The sequence below is a fragment of the Mycetomoellerius zeteki genome, unplaced genomic scaffold (assembly GCF_001594055.1).
Source record: "Mycetomoellerius zeteki isolate Tzet28-1 unplaced genomic scaffold, Tzet1.0 scaffold249, whole genome shotgun sequence".
NCBI classification, from domain to species: Eukaryota; Metazoa; Arthropoda; class Insecta; order Hymenoptera; family Formicidae; genus Mycetomoellerius; species Mycetomoellerius zeteki.
The window spans coordinates 220,570-242,895 of record NW_017257226.1 but is presented as its reverse complement, the minus strand read 5'-3'; the positions used below and the strand labels follow the sequence as shown (position 1 = coordinate 242,895).

Genomic DNA, 22,326 nt, shown 5'->3' with positions numbered 1-22,326 from the left:
ATGAAGAAGTACTTACTTCTTTGGTCAAAATTGACACACAACCGAAATTTCGGTTTTCGATTTTGGCCGAAATTTAATTACTATATCAATAAATTATGATATTTATAAAGAAAAAGTATACGATATATGAGCATGTCTACATATGGCCTTTGTAGGATTTCTATTTTTTAATTTTGATTTCAGTTTTGACCGAAATTGATATATAGCAGTGTTTCAATTTAGTTTCGACCAAAGTTTCGGTCGGACTCTATAAAATAGTAAATATTATTTGCCTTTTTTATATTTACGATGCAAAATACTTTTACTTGAAATAGTATTTTTTACATGTCCTACACGAAATACTTATTTCAAATAGTATTTTTCCTTTAGATTCTTCCTTTAAATAAATATTTCTGCTGCATTTATTTCAATTTTTCCCCAACTCTGCTTTTATCCGAAGATGTGATCCCTCTCTACACTGTAATAACATTACATAAAGCATATAAATGAAGAAATCAAGGAGACAATTTCGTAATCTTCTTAATTTTAAGAAGATTACGAAATATCCAAACTGTACTAGATAGCATAATGCTAGCAATTTGGAAAGATTGGAAGATTGAGAGCAAATTCGATTAGATTTCTACTATAAATCCATAGCAATCTGTGTTCATATTAAGCTCAGAATTTGTCAACAGAATTTATTAATGTGTTATGCACCAGTAGTTTGATGACAGAAACCAAGCAAGTTGTGCACGCGGACAATTTGATAGTAGACCAGCAGCAGAAACTGCAGAATTTGCAGATCTGCCAATCTGCTAACAAAGCATATCAGCAGACTTTGTCTTATTTCTGGCGACAGCTTCCACACATACACACACACATACACACACACACACACACAGATCGACATTATCAGATATTACAGACTATGTAATATTCGTTGCTCCTTTGCCATCAAAAATTGGTAGTATACTTTGCTTAAAATTTATCTCTGCAAACTTTATTATCTGGGTAGTTAAGTTACAAAAAAAATAGCCATTTATTTCATATCAAAGTCATTAGAAGCCTAATTTAACTACTGTCTGAACTTTCCACGTTTTACTTTCTATTTTCATATATCTGCAAATCTTCTATATATATCTATTTTATCTTAAAAACAATTTTATTGTCAAAAAATACAATCACATGGGACAAACCTTATGTCTATTCTTTAAATACATTTGCAATAATAAAAGGATGTTAAATAACAGAGATTTGTAATGACTTACATCTTGTACCGAACTATCTAAGGTATTTAACAGATTCTCAATTATGGTAATAATAATTTCCGCTTCACAAATATCCAAATGATTGACAATCTCGTGCAACCAAGGAAGCACGCCATATCCTCGTGTGAGGAGTAAGGATGCTTTGGGAATTTTAGTAGTAGAGGCGATGACTTCCAAAATTAGTTTCTAAAAAAAAGTTTGTATCAATATTCAAATGAATAATACGAACATCTATAATAAAACTTATAATAAAGAAATCTTCTTCGTAGATCAAATCCACTTAATTTATTTTATTAATATATATAAACAAAATAATTGATTAAAAATCAAGACTGCTTCTTGATATTAATTACAGTCGAATTTTTAATTCATTATACCGAACCTCTTTATTGATAACTCAACCAAATAAATTCATTATTCTTAGTCTTTCCTCATAATCCTTGCTCCAAAGATGCATGCACAAAATGAAAATATCATTGTATCGACGAATTATTAACAATTACGATTTTCTTTTTTTAAATTGCTTTCTCATTTTACATAATTATCAATTACATTATCTATTACATAATCATGTAGCTAATATAAAATAATGAGAAAGTATTAAGCACAAGGAAAACTGTTAAGAATATAAAAATTTAGAGAATTAAAAAGATGAGAAAATATTAAGAATAGGGATATTAAAAATAAGGATGTTAAGAATAGAAATTTTCAGTTGTGTGTCATATCAAATGAAAGATTAACTCACCTTGGTTTTGGCATCCGACAATATGCAAGTGTAGAAATCAAGAAGAATTTTGAACAACATGCATTTCAAGGCCACGTTTAAATCGTTATCTCCCTTCATGCCATCTCGGATGTTCTCCAAAATCCAGTATCGATGCGCATTATGCTCCACGTGCGAACTGTGCAACAACTGTAGCAGCTCCGGTATGGTATTTAGGTCCAGAGCTGTTTTGGCCATTAGGAAGGTGTGCAATGGCGAATAAAGGGGGTGCAGAGGTTGAGTGGCAACTAACGAAGCTCTAGCTAAGAAGGTAGTCATCAGACAACTCAGGCGAACATCTTTCAATTGACATTTTAAGGAAAAGACTCCATTTCGCAAAGCGTCAATTAGACGCATCCATAATAACTTTTCTTTAGACCTAAATAAGGAAATTGGTTTTTTAATGAATCATTTTAATCCTTTGTCGCCTGAATTTATTAAGAAAAGTATGCTTTTAATCTATGTGGCAATCAATGGAAAAAAAATCGGCGCTTTTAATATAAAGCTCGGAGATGAGTCTCTAAATTATAATCACAAGATCGTAAAGGTAAAAAAAAAGTAGGGTCATAAAAGAAAAATCTCTCTATATATACATATACATAATCAAAGATAATTAAACAAACTAAATTTAAAATTTAATATTAAAGAGTAATTAAATTATTACTAACAAACTAAATTATGACAAATAATATAAAGTTCTATATTCTAGAAGACCTATTATTTATGACAATGTATAATCTACTGATTTCATTTTCTTGTGTAATTATTAAAATTGCTACTTACTTGGATGCTTCCAAATGGAAATAATATCTAGAGATAATGGTGTATGCTGTCATCCGAATATCGTTCGAGTCACTGCAACATGCAGCAAGTACTAACGCTAATGCACCACTCTGGCTTACTTTATAACACGCAACAATATTATTTTCTGCTAATAAAGTACACAGTAATGGCAGATAAAATGCTGGATCATACACATTACTATTCTCGTGTATATATAATTCATTACTCTGAAAAAAGGTAATAGAATTTTCTCCAAAGATAAAAAAATTAAAATCTTACGTAACATAAAGTCCCACAAAATATATAATTCTATTTATTTTTGTGTGTTTATAATTTCTATAAATCAGGCCAGTCTAATTTCAGCTCCGGAGCCAAAACGCAAAGTCGATGCAAAAAAATTCAATGTGGGTAAGATTTCGGAACTATAAAATATTGATATTGCTGTACGCATTTAAGTTACGCTTCATCAACAGTTTACAGTTCCTAAAATCTTGCATTGAATTTTTTTACGTCGATAGCTTTGCGTTTTAGCTCCGGAGCTCAAATTAAACAGGCCTGCTATAAATATTTGAAATTTATTTTTAAAAAAAGGATTATACGGTAGAGGATATTTCAGACCGTAAATTTATGAGACAGTAAAATTTTGAGACAGGTCTTACAAAACATATTTAGGTAACTTACTTTCATAGCTCTGTGTATAGGATAATTTTTTATAGTCTCATTGACAATATTCTTATTGAACAAGTTAAAGACTTCGGAAGTGGAAGGTTGTCTCCATAGTGCAGTATCCGTCTCTCCCTTTATGCTATAACGTGTTGCTGCGGCACTCCCCCACAAATATGGCCAGTACTGTTGAAGCTTAACATTATGAGTTTCATAATACTGAAGAATCTGAAAAAAAATTAAATACTATATCTAATATTCCTTCAACAGTGCAATAATCCCGATATATGTCGTGATTTTTACCTGCAAAATACGCTGATCCACGTGGCAAAGAGTAGCATTGTAAGCTGCGAGATAAAGAGGCACGTGCGAGACAGTCATTACAGAATGATTCTTTCGAGTAAGTATTCTTAGTAATTCAACCAGGTCGCCTATAGTTATAAAATATATATATATATTTAAATAAAGATTAAAATTATCTATATGTAATGGTATATTCTTACAAGATATTATAAAATTTTATCGTGAATTAAGGCTGATTTTGGGACGACATAATTACAATATGTATCATAATTACAATCTGCAGAAAAGTATATTTTAAACAAATAAATATAGCTTTTTACATGTTTCTTCCAAATAATAGGCGCGCTGTGCAAGAAAACTCACCTTTAACAGAGGATGATCCAAGCATAATATTAACAAACTCTGAATGCGACGTCGTCATTTCAAACAACGTCTTTGCATATTCATCATCAATATCATCTCCATAAGCAATATCACATAAATTACTCAGAATTTTCAATACATTGGATTGAATCGTCTCGTCCTTAGCATCTTTTAGACCTAACTTTAAGGAAAATCTGGTAAACTGCGGCCACGAGTAACTCTTGCTCAATGAACTGAAGATGAAGTTATCTTCCGTCTCTTTCAAACGAATCACTGCATCGTTTAGCTTCCCGCATAAGATTTTTATCTTCTGTAGATTTTTTGATTCCTTTTTTAACGTCAATGTCATTATATGCAGCAATACCCTTATTAGATCCATCAAAGGTTTCTCTTTAGCCGTTACCAAACTTTCGTATCTCTTGTATACACTTTCTAACAATTGCACAAAACAAATGGACACCATATCCAACTTGTCGCCGTTCTGAGAAACGGTATCGCAGATTCTTTCACACAGAGCAAGATCGAAAGTGCTTTCGATGAGGTAGACGATCGCTGCTGCATTTTCTTCGATCCAAGGAACGAGATTTCGTGGCTCGGTTATATACGCAGAAATGTCGCTGCCGTAACGTCCATAGAGACTTTGAAGAAACTTTTCATTCCATTTGTACTTTAAACTGCTGCCTAGTATGGGAAACACAACGTCCCCTTGCTTCACATTTTCCACCTTGAGAAAGTATTTCACCAACGACGAGATTAGCCTGGTATTCTTGGTGATCAAGGTCGTTATCAGCTGAATCGTGGACGCGGTGATACTTTTTGTTAGCAATTGTGCAAAAGTATTAGTACTGATACCGGAAATATTGTGCGAAAAGATGGACAAGTACGTTGCCAAAGCTTTCTCCCATCTATCCACATGATTTATCTTACTAGACTTTAGATAAATCAAATGCAAGCTAAGCTTTTCTACAAATTGCTCGTTCAACGTATCATGCAATCTTGATTCTTTATTGCAATACATGTCCAGCAATACCGGAACGATGTGTCCAAATACGGTCAGGTTTTGCTTGTCGCTTGAAATAAAAGTGCTCTTCTCCAACTTCATCAAAGCAAACAACAAGCTCGCGATGTCTTTCGATTCAAGCTGTAGTATTTTCAATAATTCAATGGCAATATCATAATTATTAGCGCAAGCTTCCAGAGGATTCTTCTCTATAATATTCTCCAATTGTGTGAGGAACTTACTTCTAAACGCGAAGAAAATATTACAGGTCCCTGCGTTATGTTTCTCACACAAATGCAAAATAGACTCGCAGATCTTCAGAATAGTTTCAACGATCATATATTCCACCGAATCTTTCGAGGTTTCTCCACAAAATGGCGAGAAATAATGCAGCAAAATAGGATGAGTGAAGATACATCTCGCGTTTTCTTCAAGTATCACTGCATTTTCTTGATTCGATTCGATAGATTGTGGCATATTTAACAGAAACACAAGAACAAGCTTGCAATTTTCGTTTTGGGCCTGCTGCAAAATTTTCGACTGCACTAGCTGTGCTAAATAAAACACGGTCATTTTCAACAAAGTCTTAACATCATACAAAGATAAAGAGTGCTTAATAGTGACTTCCTTGTCGCCATATTTAAAACAATACGTTGAATGACCATCATTAAATAGTTTAGAAAATTCAGTTACGTCCATCTTGGAATTTGCAAGCAACATATTGCTCAGTTTATACAATAATTTTAAAGACGGTAGCTTGTTCTTCAAGGAAATTGGTTGTTTGCTACTTGACCAATTCTGCAAGTATTTATAAATTGGCAAGTTGGTCAAATCTGTTGTCATGTAAACCAGCAGATCGGGCACGACTTGATAGTGCAGAGTATGGACCATCACATAGGATAAATAAGCAAAGATTGTGGCACAATTTTTCTCACTCATCTTTTGCAGTGCACAGCATAAAAGTGGCGAGACTGCCGTGCAAGCCTGCATTCTACAAGGATTTTCTTTACCAAAATTGTTAAAGAGAATATCAATTGCCTCATTAGTTTCCTTTATATCGGAATTAGTAAATTCATTCGTTGAAGATGATATTGAGGTTGATAAGATTTTATGATGATTTTTGTTAGAAGGAAAGCTCTTTGGATTTGTCTTATCAAGTAACCGATTAATTACATCCTCTATCTCCTTTGTATCAAAATTAGTCATTTGGTTATTCTTCTGTATCATAAACTTAGTAGATTTAATAGTATCTTTCGAATTTCCTTGATTAAATTTAAAGATATTATCGATGGTATCAACCTTCCGTTCATTAAAACTAAATTGTCCGTTGATTAAAGACGATTCTACTGCAGAAAATTCTTCTTGACAGGGACTGGTGATTTTGTTAGCTTTATCAAACAATTCGTTAATTATATCCTCCGCTTTTTTAACGTTGAAATTAGCTATCTGATCGTTTATCGTTCCTTCCGCTTGTGTTATGATATTTATATACTTGTCAATGTGTTTAATGGCGCTTTTTAGGACAGACATAAACCACTGCGTCAACTGCTCGTTCTCTTCAGAATCCGCAACTACTGAAAAGCCGTTGATCCAAATATCCAGCTGATCTTCACAGGTTTCGAACAGACCTGTTGTGTGTAGCAGCGTTCTAATAGCATTGTAACTATCCGGTGATGAATCTTTTTGTCGGATCAAAGATATCAAGAAGAAAAGAGCTTCTTTAAAAGCTTTTTCTTTAGGAGCAAAAATAGAAGAGTCCAAGGCAAGTAGAAATTGTATTGTCTTGACTTTCATGCGATTTATTTTCTCCATCTTAATAGTTTCTTCTTCATCTTGGAGATTATTTAAACTCGATAGCAATAAATTCGGTTGTAAATTTATCGAAATATCCAACAACTCTGGACATATATCCTGATACGAATGAAGAACGCTCAAGATAGTATCAAGATGATCCACCAACTCTGGACTCTGAACGCTTTCCGCGTTTTCCGAAGCTTTTATGTCGGTGTCATTTTCAAAAGTTCGGTTCCACATTCGTAATATAGTTTCCAAAGAAGGGACAGTCCTCAAAATAAAATCCGTTCTTTGATTTTCAATTGTAGATGTTTTATAGAACTCTTTTATAGCTAAAGAAATGGTTTTGAGCTGGTTAGTCATTATTAGGAGAAGAGATAAAGCCTCATGTCTAACAGAAAGACTGTCGTGATCTAATCCTGGTAAGATAGCGACTTTTACAATCGTGCTTGGAACCATCAGAGAAAGTAATGCATTTATCAAATTGTTCGCCTTCAGTTCTGCAGAGCAAGTTTTGATACTATTAACCGGATTGATTGATTTCACTATCTGCAAAAAAAATTTGATAAGCTAAACCGAAAAGATGGTGCGCACAACCATAATTATTGCATAAATCTACAAACATCTTACCTTCCCTATAAATTTAAGAAGACAAATCCATTTGGGTGAAACTCGAGGTTCAAGAAAAGACTCTATCGCATTATATTGCGAACGAATTAGATCCGGGCAGGCACTCATTATCCTAACAATCAGATCCGATGGCTTTTCATGTTCCCAAGGTTTCTCCAAGTTCTGAAGAGCTGTATGTACCAGCTGATTGTGCTTATTTCGTGAACTACCCAGTGTTCGGTCATGGAAAATAACTCCATAACGATGCGATGTTAACAAAGTGATTAAGAATTCATGAACTACGTCACTAATGACCTAAATTATAACCGGGAAAAATAAAAAAGGAAAGCAATAATAAAAAGCTCGATAATTATGAGTTATATAATATTGTAAAAAATTATCAAAAAATTCATTATTTTCCGCAATATTGTTCCTCAATAGAGAAATATGCTTTGTTATATTTTTACTAGAAATGTTTTAATAAATTAATATAAAATTTTATATCAATTATTTCTCAATATCAAATAAATTTACATCCAATGTTCTTGCTACTTACAACAATGCTTGCTATTTACAACAATATTCTTGCTAATAAAAAAAGACTACATTGCAATTAAACTAATTCTTGATAATGTCTACTGTAATAAATGATGTCATAATTTATAATAATTCATAATTGACAATTACCTCCTTGTCCGCTAGAAAGTTCTCACTGTCACAACTGTGAGTTTTGTTTTTAGGCCAATTATTGGGACCTTTCCAGTTGTACAATGATATCAGATTCAATATAGTAGATGTAGAAAATACGTGTAACTTCATCGTTTTACTAACGCCGGTATTCTCCAGCACGTACGTCTTTACAGTGGTCAGAACTAAGGTAACAATGTCTTTCGAATCGTACAGCAATTCTGAGAAGATGCAACAGAGCAGATTACGCTTGTCCAAGAGTGTTCTGATCACTAACGTGTTCCCTTCCACGAGGAAAGCAAGAACAAAATGAATGAAACATGTTCTGACGCTTTGAGAATCCATGGGTTTGGTTTGCTGTACCAGACTCTCTAACGTTTGTTGCTGCAACGACAGGTGGATAAGCAGCTCCCTGGACAGACTGCTATCTAGGGACGCTATTGCCGCTAGTAGCTTCAGTATCACTTTACGCTGCTTGGCATTGCTCTGAATGCCAAGCATGGAATACACGATGGACATGTGTGAATTTAGTAAGTGGCGACAAGATTCTATTGCACTATTTCGATATTGAGGGCATTCCGTTAAAATCCTATAAGTAAAATATACTTTAATGAATACAAGTCTACTTTATGTGTTTAAACAAACATAGATTTCAGTATAGATTAACTTCGGTTGAATTTATTCTTCATCTTCTTCTAATTCTTAGAACTGGAAAAAAATGAAGAATAAATTAAACTGAAATTAAAATTATGGTAAATTCGATCACTTGTACTACACTGGATTAATGCACATTAAAGGCTGCTTTATGTAAAATGTTTAAATGCAATGATAATATCAACTTTAACAATGAAATAATACATATATATTGTTAGATAATGTGATATATCATTATTAAATATTTAATCCTTTAAAATATTTTTGTATTTAAATATTTAAGGATTAAATATACAGATTCCCATGCATTTTGCCTCGATAGATGTACCTCATGAGTAAAATGTGGGATGCAGAGAAGACAGTGGTAGCAATGGAAGTACTCTTCTTATCAGAAGACTCCAACAGCCTTAGAACTTCGAGGACACTGCCACCGTTGTGCAAATACTCTGCTGCCAGGTCTCTTTCCTTATTCTCATTGCATATTGCCACGAACTTCCTCAGGGCGGCTAAGTTATTAGAAGAGGAAAAAAGCGTTCTGAGAGATTGTCCATTAAATATATCCTGCTGGTCGTCGTAAACAGTGTCCTTCGTATCATTTTTATCGGAATCGACGTTTTGTCGTTTTACATCACGTTCAACCACTTCCTCGACAGAGTCATTGATTTTCGCCTTTTTCGTCGACGTTTCATTCTCGTTTTTCGAGGTCCGTTTGCGTGCTTTCTTTGACTTACCAACCGTATCATCCATCATTGGATATGTTTACCTGCGTTTATCCACACACGTGCTCCGTGGGCGCCGCCATACTTTCCGGGAATTCCGGGCTCTAATCAGAGAAGACGCCAATAATCAACTCTCTGCAGCCATTGCCTATGTTCGCTTTTGCGCTCACAACGCTTTAAGCGTCGTTTCATCCTTGTTGTTTATTAAGGCTGTGTTTCAAAATTCACCATGCCAGCGCTGAAAATCTACAATTTATGTCACGTATATTATACATTTTCAGCACTGGCAGTGAATTGGAACACAGCCTAAATATTAAACAAGGACAATTGATACCTCACAAGCGCTGTAAGCGCCAAAACGAACGCAGCCATTGTAGCCCATTGTAGCCAATTACAAGGTAGTTGAACGCTTCATACAGCTGTAGACACGCAAACAGTTGCTTTCAGAACGCAAATAGTATTGTCTATCAGATGCCATCTGATGATATGATTTGATGCTGTTATTTTGGAATGTATAATGTATTGCATTGTATTGTATAATATTTATTATACAATAAACACGTATTATTAATACGTATTACAAAATACGATACAAGAACAACGTTTGTCATACAGAATGTACTAGTTTGACGTGTATATAACCAAATAAAGGAGAATGTGACAAGATTAAAATGGAAAATAGAAGTACAGTTTATTATCAAAAAAGTTAATATTTAAGGTATTATGTTGTCCGAGAATATTTACTCAGTGGTATGAGACATGGATAACATCGAATTATTGTTCTTCGATACGTTTTCCCATGACATTTCAGAGGTTTGTTTACATGCATTTAATAACAATTAATTATACTTGAAGGAAAGCTGTTTATTAACAATTTTGTTAAAATTTACGTCAGTAACACGTCGGAGTAAAAATTGGTAGAAAAAGCGGCTTTTATTTTTTAATACACTTGACTGCATTATGCACATATTTGAAGATTACATTTTTGAGGTTATAATTGTTATAACCGGAAAGTATAATTTTCTCACAAATTCGTCACAAATATTTTAACTGTCCTTTTTATTTCAAATTGTGTTAAGATTCTAATTATTATAGAAAAGTATATTTATCATCAATTTGTTATATTATTTATAATATTTATATATTATGTATTGCAAATAAAAGTCAGTAAATTCTTAAAGTTTATCTTTTTTCTAAGATCGTTTATATTAAATTTGGATATAAACATTGTTAGAAAAATTAAACTTCGCTTACAAGATTTTGTAAAAATCCCATATTCTACAAATAATTCCAAGTTTTTTTTTTTAACTTTTATGATGCATTGGATGACATGATATTTATGTAGAAATCATGCTTTTAGGAATTGAATTTGGACTTAGTGCAATTTCCCAAGCCCGTTTACATTAGTGAAGTAAGAATCATTCCATTAGGTGCCAGAGTACAGGCAGACTTTCCAGGAGGAGTGCGACTTGGGTAATCATTCTTTATTCTTGGCAGGGTTGGGTAGTGCGAAGTTAAAAAGTTAATTAATTTTAACTTAACTTAGTTACATTTTAGACTTTTAACTTTTTAACTTAATTTAGTTACATTTTATCAATAACTATTAACTTTTAATTTGATTTTTTTGAAGTCAATCCTCGAACACAATGCAAGAGGATAATGAGTATATAATTTAGTAATTTTATATTGTATAATCGTTACTTGTGAACAAAAATAGCCAGATTCTTTAATAAATATACTGTGAGAAAGAAAAAATACAAAAAATTATGTAAAATGATCAAACTTTTTCTTTTTTTTTGGTTGTTCGTTCGGGTCAAATTTAACTTTTAATTTTTCAATTACTTTTTTTATTAACTTAATTTTTAATTCAATTAATTTCATTATGGATTAACTTGTATTTTAATTTTCAAGGCTATTAACTTTAACTTAATTTAGTTAAAAAAAAAAAAAGTTAACTTACCCAACCCTGATTCTTGGCATTAAAAATAGCAGTTTTTTTTTCAATTGATCAGTATTAACGTTCAAACTTCTGAGAAAATACAAGGGACTTTATTCTTTCCTTTAGAGCAACCAATCCCTCACAATTTGAGATCGAATTTTTCGTGAATGATCTCAGCAAACCTGGGGCTTCCACCTTCGAGTTTTTAGGTGGTTTAGAATACAAGCAGAACATCCATATCCAATTGGAATGCGAACGAAAACAGATACCAACGGATGGGTTGGTACTGAGAGGATGGTATACCACTATTACGCTTGCAGTGTATGGTACTCTGACCAAATCACTGAACAATCCTCAGGAGGTCATTAGTTCGGCAGCTGGTTCTACCGCTTGTGTTAGCTCCATAGAAGAAAATCCTGAAAATGCTGTACAAATTCCTTCTGAACAGCAACCTGAATGGTATTACGAGAATCAACATCAAACAAATTTATCGGTAAGAAAATCTGACATAATAATGGTGTCATTTTTTTTTAAATCCAAACAAAAGTATCTATAGGATGTTTAGAAAATGAAACGCACGTTGCCATGCTTTAAATGTCTTTTGATTTCAATGTTTGTAATTCAATGTATTTGATCTTAATAGCGTATTAATTTAAATATACAAGTGAGAATATAAAAGCCTATAACAGTCTAAAGCTGGATCTTTAATGCTTTAAATAATTCAATGTAAATTATATATTTTATATATGTGTACATGCATATATATAGGCTTTTATATTCTTACTTGTTGTGTATTCACATTACGATCTTAATAAATCGTTTAATTCGTATTAATTTGATAATTATGGGGTAGTTACAGTTAAACCCTACTGCTAATTTTTTACTTTTGTCATTTTTCTATCAATGCGGCGATATCTTCTTCATTATCTTTTTAATGATCCAATTTTCACTCGTGTTTGAACACATAACTACATCGCAGCAGGAAACATGCGTGACGGCAACTCCATCGCCACAACCGATCCAAGTAGTGGAGCCGTCCAGGACGACCACGTCCGATACAGGAAAGACAGAACCGAGACAATGGGAAGAAGAGACGGCCAACGCAGGCGAAAAATCGTCAAAGCGACCTTTGTCTCCGCCTACCGAGTCCCTGATCTCTCTGAGTCCGGAGTCCATCTCCGCCGAAGAAGAAGAAGCGGAACAACAAGAAGCTGGCGAACCGGAAACTGGCGAGCCGTTCGAGCCAATATTATCGGACGAGGACATAATGACCGATGATGTTCCATCTACTGCCGAGTTCGAGTGTGAAGCATCACAAATCGATGAAATCTACGCAATGGTGCCACCTGATTTGTTAAGTTTAGAGAAGCTGGGAGACTTGGAGGACACTCATGTGAACCACGAGACCTTATTGAAGATCAGAGAAATTCTACAATCCCTCTCCAAGTCGGTCTCACATTTCCACAATGCATCCGGTCAAGAAAAAGAAACGTTCGTTCACAACTGCGAGACTTTGTGCGCCATACTGAGTCCGTTTGACTCCGACGTAAATGATATCAATGATTTGACTGACATTGTCAATGCTGGCTTAGATATGGAGCTCGCCAGGGCCCAACCGCAACCAGCATACAAAGTACGTCATGTGAAGGTGGGGGTTCGCTTAGCAGAGGCTCTCTGTCGATTATCGAAAGGACCGGAAATTCTGTTGAAAGTTCAAGCCCCGTACAAATTGCTGTCCCTTTGTATGCGCGAAAACGTGGCGTTACCAGTAAAGCTTTCCGCTCTAAGAGCCCTCGATGCCGCATTGATCAGCCCGATAATCGTGCAGGAATTTCTAAGGAACAACTTATACAGAAATGCACTAACAATGCTGGACATAGCTAAGCTAGCCAGGCTCAAATACGCCCTTAGTTCGCTTTTCCGTAAAGTCCATGTGTACGAATATCTAGAAGAGATCAAGAATTTCGACGAATTCGGCTTAGCAGAGCTGATGAACGCTTACGTGTACGCCCCAACGTTGATGGCACAGCCTAAACGCCAATTGCCGGCTGGTGCCCAAATGGAATTCGAACGAGAGCATACACGCAACCCTCGCGCTCATCTAGTAGCTTATTTCGAACATCATAAACTGGCCCATCATCTTCTACTGGCGTTATCTTCTCCTAACTGCAATTTGCAAATGATTAAATTAATTCGCCGCTTTCTCTTGCATCTCTCCAGTACTAAAGAAGGCCTCTTCTACTTATTGAAGGAGATCGAAGTAGTTCGACTGATACTAAAAGCTCTGAGGTATGAGCTACCAGGCGCCGGGCACATCCTAGCGTGGCGTCTCCAGGTTGCACAGTGCCTGATTCGCTTGAAACAGACTTCCGACTGGACGATCTTGAAGAGGCTGCACTCCTTCCTCATTTTTCCAGACGGTTTGCATGCTATTCTTACGGTTTTGCCCTTGGGCGATTTTATAGATATTCTGATTCCCTTCTTGTCAGATTCTAATCTCTGCGAGTTCGCCGCCGAGGTGATCTCTGCAGTTGTTCGTTACTCTGACAGGATAGAGATCTTCCAGAACCGTGCGGAATTAATACTGGACAAAGCTCGCGAACATGTCATCCTCAGGGACGTGATATCATATCTGACAGTCGCGGCTCAAACTTCTCATTGGGATTACTGCGACGTCTCCCTATTGGTAGCGATTATTAGGAAAAGCGCCGAGAAGGCTGCATCACTTCCAGGCCAGCTAATCACCGCCTGTAGAATCCTGCATTATCTCATCTTCCCATCAAATAATGACGTTGACCCTTTGGAGCCGTACATTGAACTCAAATACAGGAATGCTCTGACTCAATTATTCGCCGCTGACGGCCTCACCGCTTTGGTTGCCGTAATGGCAAACGTGTCTGAATTCTATGAACAACCGTTTCTTCATCGTGTCGCTCTAACTGGTCGCAGGGGCATGGCGTTAATCGCCTTGTTGCTTCCTTGCGTAAAGCTGACCAGAGCATTGCTAGAGAGACTTGTCAAGTGCATGGCAACAGACTTTAAGGATCTTACGGCCGTCGTTCCGCTGCTCGGAGTCTATTCCTTGATCGAAGCCATCCCGTCTAATCTAATGGTACAGACTCTGTCCGAAGAAATCGTGGGGACGCTCCTAGTCTTTACGCAAGCCGTCGATTCCGACGGTTCTGGCAACGTGGCGAAATCGTTATGGACTCAGATGCTGGGCGAGGTTCTGAAGATGATTTCCCTCCGTCCTTGCAACTTCGTGCCAGGTCTGAAGCTGTTAACTCGCCTGCTACCACCTGTCCTAACACCGAAAGAGACCATTACTGAAGACGCAATGAGAATTCTGGGCCTAAGGAAGCTCTGGTCAGCACATCTTCAAGCTCAGGCCACAAATCTCACTGAAACTCTTCGGTTACTCTGCACGAGTTGGAATGCAGACGTCTTACTTCTTTTATCGACAGTTTGCAAACAATTAAGTGACCTGGCAGCACCGACAGCTCTTTTGGTTGGGAGGTGTCTTTTAGATGGTATTCTAGCAGCCACTCCTTTAGAGAACAACGTTCCTATTCTCGCTCTAATCAGTGACCTGGCTAGGCATGCACCTATGAAGGCTACTTTGTTAACATTGACCAGTCCGGCGTCCAGAGCGCAAGTAAAATCCGATCAAAAGTATCCGCCGGTTATCGAGATGATGTGCTCCACTTTGAAAAGTAGTAGCGACGTCAACGTACAATACGAGATCCTCAGTATCTTCGAGACTCTATGCAACTGCAACCTCAGTCTAGTACAAGAGGATAATGAACCTTTGGAAAAGAAACTGACGCACTCGGTGCCCAGCAAGGAGCCTCTTTTATCTATACTCGCGGCTCTAATCGATATCCTGGCGATTAGCACAAAGTTCCAATTAGATGTGATAGAAAATACGTTGACCATTCTCTTGTCCCTCAGCAATCACAATTATGGTCTGTACCATGTAAAAAGCTGCCTGGAGAACAATCCCGGCGCCTTGCGCGCGCTACTGGATCACGTATTGAGCTTGGAGAACCCCGAAACAAACTCCACTGTAGAATTGACCGTAACTTTCTTGGAGAATCTAATCGCCTCCGACTCGGAAGCGAGAACCTTGCACCTACGCGCGCAGCAATTGGCATTGTTGATTTCTTGGGAGAAGACAGATCATCCCTTAGAGAAACTGGAACGCGCAGAAGAGCTGAAAGAAATCTTGAGAGCCGCCGAAGAGAAAGAAGAGAAAGAACCTATCCCGGAGATGCTGGAGCCTTTGCTGCCCACCCCGGAAGCATTATTGAACCAGTTCTCGCAAAGGTGTCTTTGTACGACTAATAGCCCAACTCGGCCCAAAAAGTTTTCTTTCACGACCAATCAAACACAAACCGAAGATACAGTGGACTTGTTGGCACTCGCCACTGAATTGCTACCCGCTGACTTCAATCTGCTAGCGGAGACGCAAAATTTGTGTTCTAAAATACCTCCCGATGACACCACTCAACCTCTGCAATCAAAACCCCAGGATGAAGAACAGGAAAGTAGTAGAGCGGACAAACAGATTTCGCCAATGACCAAGTCGAAACAGCCGTTTGGTAAGATTATTAAGGATTTATTAGACGATCTTCAGTCTTTAATTCTTCATATAAAAAAATATTAAAAAGAGAATTAAAAAGAAAAAGTGAACAATTTTTAATCAATCTCACCTAATTTTTTATGTTCAATTATATAGTTTGTTCGAGAATTTGACGATTTATAATTTTTTTATGATAATTCTTTTAGTAACACCAGTGCGAGGTAGGACACAGTTCACCAATTCTCTACGAGGTGGTCCAGTAGGTGGAGGAGTAGGTAGAGGATCCGACCCCTTCCGATCGAGGCCGCCCAACACTTCCAGGCCACCGTCTCTTCACGTGGACGAGTTTGTAGCGCTGGAAACCTGCGGAGCTCAGCCAACCGGTCCTACCGGATACAATAAACTCAACATCCGCGGAACGTGTCCATCGCGTGCTATCAGCAGTAGTACCAGGAGTCGACCTTGGACACAAGAAATTCGTCCTACGTACCTCCGCTGATTTATTACTGTCTACTCTCTTTCATTTATATATATATGTATATTTACAAAATAGTAATTATGCCAATAACAATATATAATTTTTTCTCGAAAGGCTGTATTTTGCAGAAATAATATTTCATTTTGTAATGAATTATTTTTTTATCAACTTTTGCCATTTGAGATACTGCTCTTTGAATGTCTTGATATCGTCCTCCAAACGCTTCAATTTTCGATATCTGTACTTGTCCTGGAAAAAATATTTTATACATGTATATTTTATATATTTATATCAAATTTTGGAATGTATATATTCAATAAGTTAAATTAGACCGCGCTATATGAATAAATCAAATAAGAAAGAACTAAATAGGTCGAAGTAAATTTTACACGTAAATGTTAAATACACATTTTCCAGTTATATAAACTACGCGCCAATTACTGTCTGATTTAAAACGTAATCAACTGAAATAATATCATAAATTAAATCATCAATTTAATTATTTTATTATCAATTTAATAATGATGCTAATAAGAATCTTAAAACACTGCAAAGAACTTTAAAAATGTACATATTTTTTAATTCATCAAGAGTTAAGCACGTAGGAAAAGATTAATACTAACAGTAGTTGTGGCAAATTTCATTAACGTACCGTCGTAATCGGTTTCTCAATCTTCGATAATTCTTTCGAAAATTTCTTTACTATTTCGATGGTCTGCGCAGTAGGTCTCGTTCTGTTCTCCATCATATATCTCATCATAAACAACAAATATTCAAAGTTTTTTTTATAGCAAGCCGTACCAACGAGTGTACCTATGATTACAGAATTGGGTTTATAGCCAAAAATTTCTATTCCTTCCAGAAATTCTTTGGCCTGTCTACATTCTTGACAACCAAGTGCCAAGACTCCGAATGTCATTATGTTTGGAGAAAGTCCCTTCCTCTCCGCCATGCTTACCACCTCCTAAGTTATTAAGTTGTATCAACATGACATTCGAATGGTTAATCAAGAATATAATAGTGAATTCTACTTCTGTTACTTGCATTACGCTGGATTATTACATACTAAAAGCTGCTATACATGAAATTCGCAAAGTGAAATATGAAAACATATATATATATATTAGGTTTATAGATTAGATACATTTTATATATATATTAGACAATTAAATTCCTAATGACATTTACGTTATTTATCAGAATATACAGGCAAAATAATATGAACATCTGGGAAATACACCACTTATTTCATTACTTGTTTTATTAATAAGAGATTGACAAGTTATCAACGAAATGTTTAGATTCTTTCAATAGAACTTCTTTCATTTGCTTATATAAATAATATTGAAGGAGGAAATTTTCTTTTCACTGTATTTTTCAAAATTGCCCTCTGTTCTTAAAAACTTCAATATCTTTTCCGGCCAATACAATTATCTGATTTAAACATCATTTATAGTTTTCAAAAGCAGAATGAAAAACCAATTTTCTTCAATATCTTTTAAACAACTAGAAGATATTCTATTAGATGAATGGTACGTTATATTGTAGCAGTTATTATACTATTCAAACATGTAAACTTTCCTCTAATAAAGGTACACTGTTAGAAATGCTTCCTTTACATGTAAATGAAGCTCGTGGTTATGAAATTAAAAGAATGAATGATTTAACTGAAAATTAAGTTACAGTAGTTACTTAAATGTAATGAACGTATACATTAAATTTTATAAATTTTCATGAAAAATACATTAAATTTCATATACATGTACAAATATTTTTACAAATTTTTCAGTTATAAATACATTAAATTTAATGTAATGTTGAAATTATATAAGTTCAAATTGTGCAACTTAAAAGTATATTAAATTTCATTAAATTTTTAACAGTGTAGAATCTGTATTAAAGACAAATGGTAGACCAACTTCTCATTAATATAACAAATAATATATTTCTCAGGTGTTCACATTATTTTGTCTATCCCCGTGTATCATTTCATTGTCAAAGTAGATTATACTATGCCATTGCATTTAGATACTTTAATATGCAGTGATCCAGTGTAGTGCAAGTGACCGCATTCACTACAACACTTACTTTCGCGGCTTTGTAATCAAATCGTATGCTGCGCCTTTTAATGAGCATATTGAAAAAGTCGATATCCAGTTCAATATTTTTTTCCTCTGCAGTTTTGACGAGTAGATTCTCAGCGGACACCGTGTTCGGAATTAAATCCAGGAGTAACGTAATAGTTTTGATATTAGGCTTAACACCGTCGTTGGACATTCGATTCAGAAATCCTTCTAAACCACCGAACAAAATCAGACGATTACTGACCAACACGTCATTCAAATTTACCGATTTCTGTACAACTACATCGGTATCGTGTTGCATAACGTTCTGTTCTTTTTTCATTGGTAAAAGTGTGCTCAACGTAGGCGGAGAGGCCAGTAAATCCGGCTTCTCGCCTTCCAACATTGAAACCCTAGTCTGACTGAATCCCGAGAGAAGGACGTCGTCGGGCTTTAAATTTCCTAAATTTGTGTCCCTGATCGCTCTCAGGAGAAGATTATAAGTAATCAAAGACGGTTTGATATTTTTCATGTGCATTAAATGCCAAATAATTAAAGCGTGTCGCAGGCCAGCCTCCTTGTTAGAAATTGCCCCATGGAACAGAGAGTTGTATGTGATTTCTCCGATAGGAATACGTCTGTCTCTCATCTCGTCCGCCAGTTGGAAGGCATTAACGATCTGACCGTGCCAACTGTACGCCTTTACCATGACATTATAATGCGTATCGTTCAGCGGCAACTGCCGCTCATAAAGCAACTTTCGCAGCTTGTTAAGATGCTCCAGAGCTACTTCGCTGTTATTAGATAAAGCACACGCGTTAAACAGACTAGTGTAGGTCGCCGCATTCGGCTGCAATTTATACTTCTTTGCCTTGTTATACAGACTGAAGCATTGCTTTACATCACCTTGTTTGGCTAACCCATACAACAGGAGATTGTACAAGTATATCGTGGGCTTGTCTCGGTTCTCTTTTATCAAGTCGAGGACCTGCAAAGCAGAATTCAAATCTTTCTTAGATATATGCGACTTGATCATCTCAGCGTACTGGCCCAGGCTGGGCTTCAGTCGACGTGGAATGCACGCTTCTGTATCCTGAAATTTTTCCTCTTCCTCTTCGCGCTCGTCCATTGGAATTCGCTCAAATTTCCTGCCTGAGATGTCTCCGAAGACATCAGCGCTCCTTGGAAGTTTTTCCATGCAAAAATTGCTAACCGAGAGCTGCAATTTGCGCTGCAATTGCTCATTCTTGGCTGTACAATAAATATATTAAATTTGTTTTGTATAATACTTTAATAATATATAAGTGTTCGTTAGTATTAAATTCTTTGCAGTATATCGCTGCATTGATAGAAAAGTTCATGGAAACACATCTCAAAGTTAATAACTTTTCAGTAGAACTTTTCAGAATTCTTTCTAAATTTTAATTAAAAGTGAATTTAATTAGGACAAACATTTTATATAAGCGAAAATATTCAGATTAAAAAGAAAACTCGTCATTATTTAAACATCAACTTTTAAAGTACTGAAATAAATTATTATAAAATATAAAATTATAAACGCAGAGCCAGATGACAATAATTTGCTAGATCGATATAATAGCTTCACTTTCTTTTCATATTATATATATTTCTAATTATATCTATTCTTTAAATAATGTCATGAGTTTTCAAAATTCGAACACTGTCGCTTTAGTATACAATTGTGCGAATTTCGTCACTTATCACAATTGTGATACTTTTTCATGTAGGCAATATATTAACATAAATATATCGTTTTTCCACAAAAACATACTAGTCCTTGGAATCAATTTCCTTTCATTATCTAAAAATTGCTAACTTTTTATTTGTTACTTTTCCACCAACACAGCGATACGTAAAAAGTAAAATGTTTATTTTCTAAAACCAATTTTAAAAAAAGACACTTGAATATGGTAGAACACACAAAATACTCATTTATTCATTTTTACACATACATTGTTTTGATATAATCAAGTGATTGAACTCATTGACATAACCTATGACGTTATTGAGTTTGATTGATGCGCGAAGTTTTTGACAAAACATTTCATATAAATGAAAATATTCGTATCAAAAAGAAAACTCGTCTTTGTTTAAACATCAACGTTTAAAATACTGTAACGAAATGTATTGAATTTTAAGAGAGATAAAATTATAAACACATGATCACAACGTGACAATTGATAGCAACAGAAAAACCTGAAATGAAAATGATCATCCCCGTCTTTTTCATGGATTACATACGCAATCCCTAGTAGAGTCACTAGATTTATAAATCTAGTGACTTTAGTAGTCGCGACTACGACGCACGTCACACGAGGTCTGTTCCCGTTGCTGGCACTTTCGGCATCTTCGCTTTCTCTCTTTTCAAGGCCAAATATATATCTATCTCATTTTAAGTGCAAAAATATTTGGGGATTTCATGCAACGCGAACAGACCTAATGGCTACGTTTACACCGTGCATTTAGGCCGCGGCCTATACAATAGACGTCCTTGTTTATCTTGTATATTAAACAAAGACTCCTATCGTATAGGTCGCGGACTAAGCGTACGGTGTAAACGTAGCCAGTATAGAGATCAATATAGAGATGCTTTTTTGCACCAGTTTTGTCAGTGGAACATTAAACACTGGTTTTCACAGTGGAACAACAAAATTGCACTCAGTGCGCATCAGTGTTGCACCAATTTTCCCAGTGGAAAACACTATATGACTACTTTTAGGCCGGAATCAGACTACGCATTGAAGATTGAGGTTGAAGATTGAAATTTGACCAATAAGGACAAAGAAATTTTAGCTCTTTTCGTTTCGATTGGTCAAATTTGAATTTTTCAATCTTCAATCTCAATCTTTAATGTCTAGTCTGATTCCGGCCTTACTAAGGCTGTGGTCCGATTCATGCTGACAACGCTCATGAGCATTATTTGTCTTCGTTCAACATTTGACAAACAACAAGGATGAAATGATTTTTAAGCGTTGTGAGCTGTTGTGAGCGTGAATCGGATCGCGGCCTAATTGCGAGCACTTTTTAGATTATCCAATAGCAGCGAGAGCTCACTGATCCGCTCCGCAACAGTTGAGTTTGCTGAACGCGACCAATATAAAACACGTGATAGAAATTGACGAATATCAAGCGTTAATTTTGATCATGTGACCTACTTTGACGCTGAAAATGAGCGTCGAGCGTCAGCATGAAAAGGCACCTTTAACCGAGATTCAACTTGTTTCTCATCTCTTTTCAATTCTAGAATTGGAAAGAGACAATAAATAAGTTGAACCCCGGTTAAGAGTTAACCGTGAGTTGTGAAACTGGGGGTCTATTCTTGAAAAGAAACGTATACGAAAGTCTAGGGAAATAATACAGTATACGTTACGTATACTATAGTATTTTCCTAGTTTTTCGTATACGTTTCTTTTCTAGAATAGAGCTCCTGGGCCTTACACGGCATTCTTAAGGCCATCACACGTACAAAAATTTTAGTCATAATCGTAAAGCCCACATCAGACTATTGACTCTACAGGCCGACCCGACTGCCAACTCTGACTGCCGATCAATAATGGACCAATCACAATAAGACTGACTCAATATGATTGGTCCATTATTGGTCAACAGCCAGGGTTGGCAGTCGGGCAGTCGGTAGTCTGATACGGGCTTAAAGCCG

General features: G+C 35.7%; 3 protein-coding genes across 3 annotated transcripts; 1 reads left to right on the top strand and 2 right to left on the bottom strand.

Annotated features, from left to right (window-relative positions):
* Positions 1–1,160: 1,160 nt before the first annotated feature.
* On the bottom strand, positions 1,161–9,659 carry LOC108723669 (nucleolar pre-ribosomal-associated protein 1). The gene is made up of 9 exons (XM_018449580.1): positions 9,195–9,659; positions 8,213–8,801; positions 7,547–7,840; positions 4,123–7,465; positions 3,760–3,887; positions 3,475–3,684; positions 2,794–3,020; positions 1,993–2,389; positions 1,161–1,433 (listed from the first exon to the last, which is right to left on the bottom strand). The coding sequence occupies exons 1-9, from the start codon at positions 9,614–9,616 to the stop codon at positions 1,161–1,163; spliced, it is 5,883 nt and encodes a 1,960-aa protein (XP_018305082.1). The 5' UTR covers positions 9,617–9,659.
* Positions 9,660–10,167: 508 nt separating this feature from the next.
* On the top strand, positions 10,168–16,672 carry vir (VIR_N domain-containing protein). Its single transcript, XM_018449553.1, has 5 exons — positions 10,168–10,398; positions 10,946–11,058; positions 11,651–12,017; positions 12,504–16,125; positions 16,313–16,672. Exons 1-5 carry the CDS (start codon positions 10,345–10,347, stop codon positions 16,603–16,605), a joined length of 4,449 nt encoding a protein of 1,482 aa, XP_018305055.1. The 5' UTR covers positions 10,168–10,344; the 3' UTR covers positions 16,606–16,672.
* Positions 16,673–16,704: 32 nt separating this feature from the next.
* On the bottom strand, positions 16,705–20,777 carry LOC108723653 (pentatricopeptide repeat-containing protein 1, mitochondrial). The gene is made up of 4 exons (XM_018449556.1): positions 20,621–20,777; positions 18,673–19,898; positions 17,237–17,548; positions 16,705–16,833 (listed from the first exon to the last, which is right to left on the bottom strand). Exons 1-4 carry the CDS (start codon positions 20,709–20,711, stop codon positions 16,738–16,740), a joined length of 1,725 nt encoding a protein of 574 aa, XP_018305058.1. The 5' UTR covers positions 20,712–20,777; the 3' UTR covers positions 16,705–16,737.
* Between the last annotated feature and the right edge of the window lie 1,549 nt (positions 20,778–22,326).

Bases quoted from the DNA above. Each gene is read 5' to 3' on its own strand.
- LOC108723669 (XM_018449580.1), bottom strand. From the start codon at position 9,616: ATGATGGATGATACGGTTGGTAAGTCAAAGAAAGCACGCAAACGGACC. The intron at 3,685-3,759 runs GTAAAAATCACG...ATTTTTTTTCAG, and splicing joins TGGATCAGCGTATTTTGCAG to ATTCTTCAGTATTATGAAAC. The intron at 2,390-2,793 runs GTAAGTAGCAAT...TTCCTTATTTAG, and splicing joins TTCCATTTGGAAGCATCCAA to GTCTAAAGAAAAGTTATTAT.
- vir (XM_018449553.1), top strand. From the start codon at position 10,345: ATGGATAACATCGAATTATTGTTCTTCGATACGTTTTCCCATGACATT. The intron at 11,059-11,650 runs GTAATCATTCTT...TCTTTCCTTTAG, and splicing joins CCAGGAGGAGTGCGACTTGG to AGCAACCAATCCCTCACAAT. The intron at 16,126-16,312 runs GTAAGATTATTA...TAATTCTTTTAG, and splicing joins CAAGTCGAAACAGCCGTTTG to TAACACCAGTGCGAGGTAGG.
- LOC108723653 (XM_018449556.1), bottom strand. From the start codon at position 20,711: ATGTTTTGTCAAAAACTTCGCGCATCAATCAAACTCAATAACGTCATA. The intron at 19,899-20,620 runs GTATGTGTAAAA...TTTATTGTACAG, and splicing joins CTTGATTATATCAAAACAAT to CCAAGAATGAGCAATTGCAG. The intron at 16,834-17,236 runs GTACGTTAATGA...TATTTTTTCCAG, and splicing joins TTGAGAAACCGATTACGACG to GACAAGTACAGATATCGAAA.